The 3,627-nt window shown below is 34.7% G+C and overlaps 1 protein-coding gene across 2 annotated transcripts; it reads left to right on the forward strand.

Moving 5' to 3' along the window:
- The first annotated feature begins 299 nt into the window (after positions 1-299).
- On the forward strand, positions 300-3,381 carry LOC105648050 (CBL-interacting protein kinase 2). Of its 2 annotated transcripts, none has more exons than XM_012234313.4 (2): positions 300-445; positions 1,347-3,381. In XM_012234313.4, the coding sequence occupies exon 2, from the start codon at positions 1,788-1,790 to the stop codon at positions 3,183-3,185; it is 1,398 nt and encodes a 465-aa protein (XP_012089703.1). In that variant the 5' UTR covers positions 300-445; positions 1,347-1,787; the 3' UTR covers positions 3,186-3,381. The 2 variants fall into 2 exon arrangements, with proteins under 2 accessions (XP_012089703.1, XP_037494376.1); XM_037638448.2 differs by lacking the exon at positions 300-445 and adding an exon at positions 702-782.
- Positions 3,382-3,627: the final 246 nt, after the last annotated feature.

The following is a 3,627-nucleotide window of genomic DNA, read 5'->3' on the forward strand; positions in this document are numbered from 1 at the left end:
AAATTCAAGCTCAATAATCATGATTCACTATAATTACTTTGATTATCATCGGTTTTATGTTAAATGTAATTTTCAAATAAGTTTTAGTGTTGGAATCAAACAATAAAAAAAAGTTATAATATACATTTTCATATACAAAATTCATTTCAACTTTAAATCGATAAACAAAAAAAATTCAAAAACACCCAACGACAACCAAATCAGCTCAATGACAGAATAGCAATTCCTATATATGTCGAAACGGAATATGGCAATATAGTAAATTCAATAAATTTACATATACAATATATTAATTAAAATTTTATTTCCAATTCCAGGTATATAAGAGGCGTAAGAGGACCCAGGCTTTCAACGTTCTTCTATTGCCTATTAAATATCTCTCTCTGGTCTCCACACCTCGGCTTCTCTTTTTCTCCAGAACATTTCCTTCAGCAGCTCTCAATAGGTAAATCAAATTTACATTTTTTTTCTTTTCTTTGCTTTTCTCTTTTGAAAAACAGAAAAAAAAAAAAAAATTTTTAGAATTTCATGGTGGTTTCTGTTTCTTTAACGAATAAGGATCTTTAAATTTTAGTTATAACCTTATATGTTTATGTACAATTGGGTTTTTGAATCTGTAAATTTCTTTCTGTAATGAGTATTACACGTTTCAGTAATTCCCGTTTGAAATTTCTTTTCTTGATTGCCTTTTTTGGTAATTATCTCAGTATGAAGCTGTGTTTTTGCGCAAATGTAGTTGCAATGCCCTCGGTAAATTATATCGTCTGCGGTTATGGAAATCTGTAGGTTTTATTTCTTCTTGTGCAGAATCAGCTAAAATCTTGAATTGTTCGTATATTCTTTAGAAGCAAATAAAAGTATTTCTTGATTGTTTTTGGCAGTCTAATTTAGGTTTGTTTTCTATTTTGCATGTGAAATCGCCATATTCTCATAGATTTGTTTCTTGTTAATTTCTTAACATCCATTTCATTTTATCTTTAGCTGATATTTTTCCAGAATTTTGTTAACTAGTTGAGGAATGAAATTTCCGAAATTCTAGCAATAAGAAGGAAAACTACATCTAAGCATATCATTTGAACATTACAAGAAAAAGTTTATCTTTCCATGTTATTCAACGGCATTCCCTTAACCTTTGGGCCTATAGCTTTTGCCACCTGTGGATGAGTTGTCTTGGTGTCTTTTCTGTTGTCAGATTTTCATATGATCCCAGCTTTATCTCTAAATTTATTTTTATTTAGTTCCAGTAATCTATGGGATGGAAATGTATATATGTGGGCTTGTTTTCTTTCTTGAAATTTATGTGCTTGGACTCGGTTTAATCATGATTGCATTTGTCTTCCATTCAGGTAAACATCTCTTACATTTGCTGGTGGATTGAAGCTTTAACCTTCTTCTGCTCTGTTTCACTATCCATCTGCCAAAAGTTTCATTGTTCAATCTTTTCCATCTTTGCCATTATAGTTAATCAAAAAAATTCAGGGAATGCTGAAAGATGTGCTTAAAACTCAGAAGCTCCTCCTTTGAGTTTGATGAAGTCATAGCTCCATGTGGACTACCCTTGTTCATCCTTTATGGGATTGAACATTTAAATGATAGCCCATCTCAGTTATGTGCTCAAGTCCCCTTTGTGCCTACAAATTCAGGAGCACATATTATCTCAAAGCACAATGTTTGTGAAGATGGTTGAGCTTTTAGGTTCTTGAGATCAATTTCATAAAATATCCTTATCAGATATATTGCATTAGCTGGTATAGTAGCTTTTATTTTGTTTGAATATTAAGCTATAAATGGAAAACAAAGGGCACGTGTTGATGCAGAAGTATGAGATGGGGAAATTGTTGGGCCAAGGGACCTTTGCCAGGGTCCACCATGCTAGGAATCTTCGAACTGGCTTGAGTGTTGCCATCAAGATAATTGACAAAGAGAAGGTATTGAGGGTTGGGATGATTGAGCAGATTAAGCGAGAAATTTCTGTTATGAGACTTATCAGACATCCAAATGTTGTAGAACTTTATGAGGTAATGGCCACAAAAACCAAGATTTACTTTGTCATGGAATATGTTAAAGGTGGTGAGCTCTTCAACAAAGTAGCTAAGGGGAAGCTCAAAGAGGATGTTGCAAGAAAATATTTCCAACAACTGATCAGTGCAGTTGATTATTGCCACAGTAGAGGAGTCTGTCATCGTGATCTGAAACCGGAAAACTTACTGTTGGATGAGAATGGGAACCTAAAGGTCTCAGATTTTGGATTAAGTGCCCTTGCTGAATCTAAGCGACAGGACGGATTACTTCATACAACCTGTGGGACTCCTGCTTATGTTGCTCCAGAAGTGATAAACAGAAAAGGGTATGATGGATATAAAGCTGATATTTGGTCATGTGGGGTAATCTTGTATGTTCTATTGGCTGGCTATCTTCCTTTCCATGATGCAAATCTGATGGAGATGTATAGGAAGATTGCAAAGGCAGACTTTAAGTTCCCTAATTGGTTTGCACCTGAAGTACGCAAGCTTCTATCAAAGATGCTGGATCCAAACCCCAGAACCAGGATATCCATGGCAAAAATAATGGAAAATTCTTGGTTTCGTAAGGGGTTGGAACCTAAACCTCAAATTGTTGAGACGGACATGAAAGAATCGGTTAATCTAGATTGCGATTCTATTTTTAATGTAAATGAGAGCGGCTGCAGTATCACAGAATCCAAGCAAGAATTGGCAAAGCCTTGCAACTTGAACGCATTTGATATTATTTCCTATTCTGCAGGCTTTGATTTGTCAGGCTTGTTCGAGGAGAAAGAGAAAAGGAAAGAAGTGCGTTTTACTGCAAACAAGCCTGCTTCCTTCATTATCTCGAAGCTTGAAGACATTGCTAAGAATTTGAGACTGAAAATAAAGAAAAAGGACGGCGGCTTAATGAAGTTGGAAGGTTCAAAAGAAGGCAGGAAAGGAGTCCTGGGCATTGATGCTGAAATCTTTGAGATAACTCCTTGTTTTCATTTGATCGAAATGAAAAAGTCCAGTGGAGATACCCTGGAGTATCAGAAGGTACTGAAACAAGAGATTAGACCTGCACTTAAAGACATTGTTTGGACGTGGCAAGGAGAACAGCAGCAAGAAGAGCAAGTAGAGCTACAGCATTCCAATGTACCTGAGTTGCAGGTTGCCTCATCACCAACTACACCCTAAATAAATATTAACCATCTTTGAATTAATTCTAATTTGGTGGCCTCTTTGCTGAGGAGCATTTATAATTGGGATAGAGTATAAGCTAATTGCTATAAATATATTGATGCTTTTAGATGTATATAACTTTATTATTGGGTGTTTAATCATATGATCCTTATGAAATCAGCAATCACCAAATCTGCAGATTTTCTGTTTAGATTCATCTTTCCATTTCCCAAATCATATAACGTTCCTAGGTTTACCTTTAGTGATGTTTCTTCCATTTCAGAAAAGGAAGTATATGGGTACGAGGTGTTATAAAATCAAATAATTGTTAACACAGTTGATTAGGTATTAATTCTGGTAGTGTGTTTGTCTCATTGCTATTTTTATTATTGTATTTGTTAGAAATAATGAATAAAAATACAAACTGAGTTCAGAAACGTGCATTTATTGCATTATA

This window comes from Jatropha curcas, chromosome 2 (genome assembly GCF_041381405.1).
Source record: "Jatropha curcas cultivar XTBG-Jc1 chromosome 2, XTBG_Jcur_1.0, whole genome shotgun sequence".
NCBI classification, from domain to species: Eukaryota; Viridiplantae; Streptophyta; class Magnoliopsida; order Malpighiales; family Euphorbiaceae; genus Jatropha; species Jatropha curcas.

Coding starts and splice junctions, on each gene's coding strand:
- LOC105648050 (XM_012234313.4), top strand. CDS start 1,788: ATGGAAAACAAAGGGCACGTGTTGATGCAGAAGTATGAGATGGGGAAA.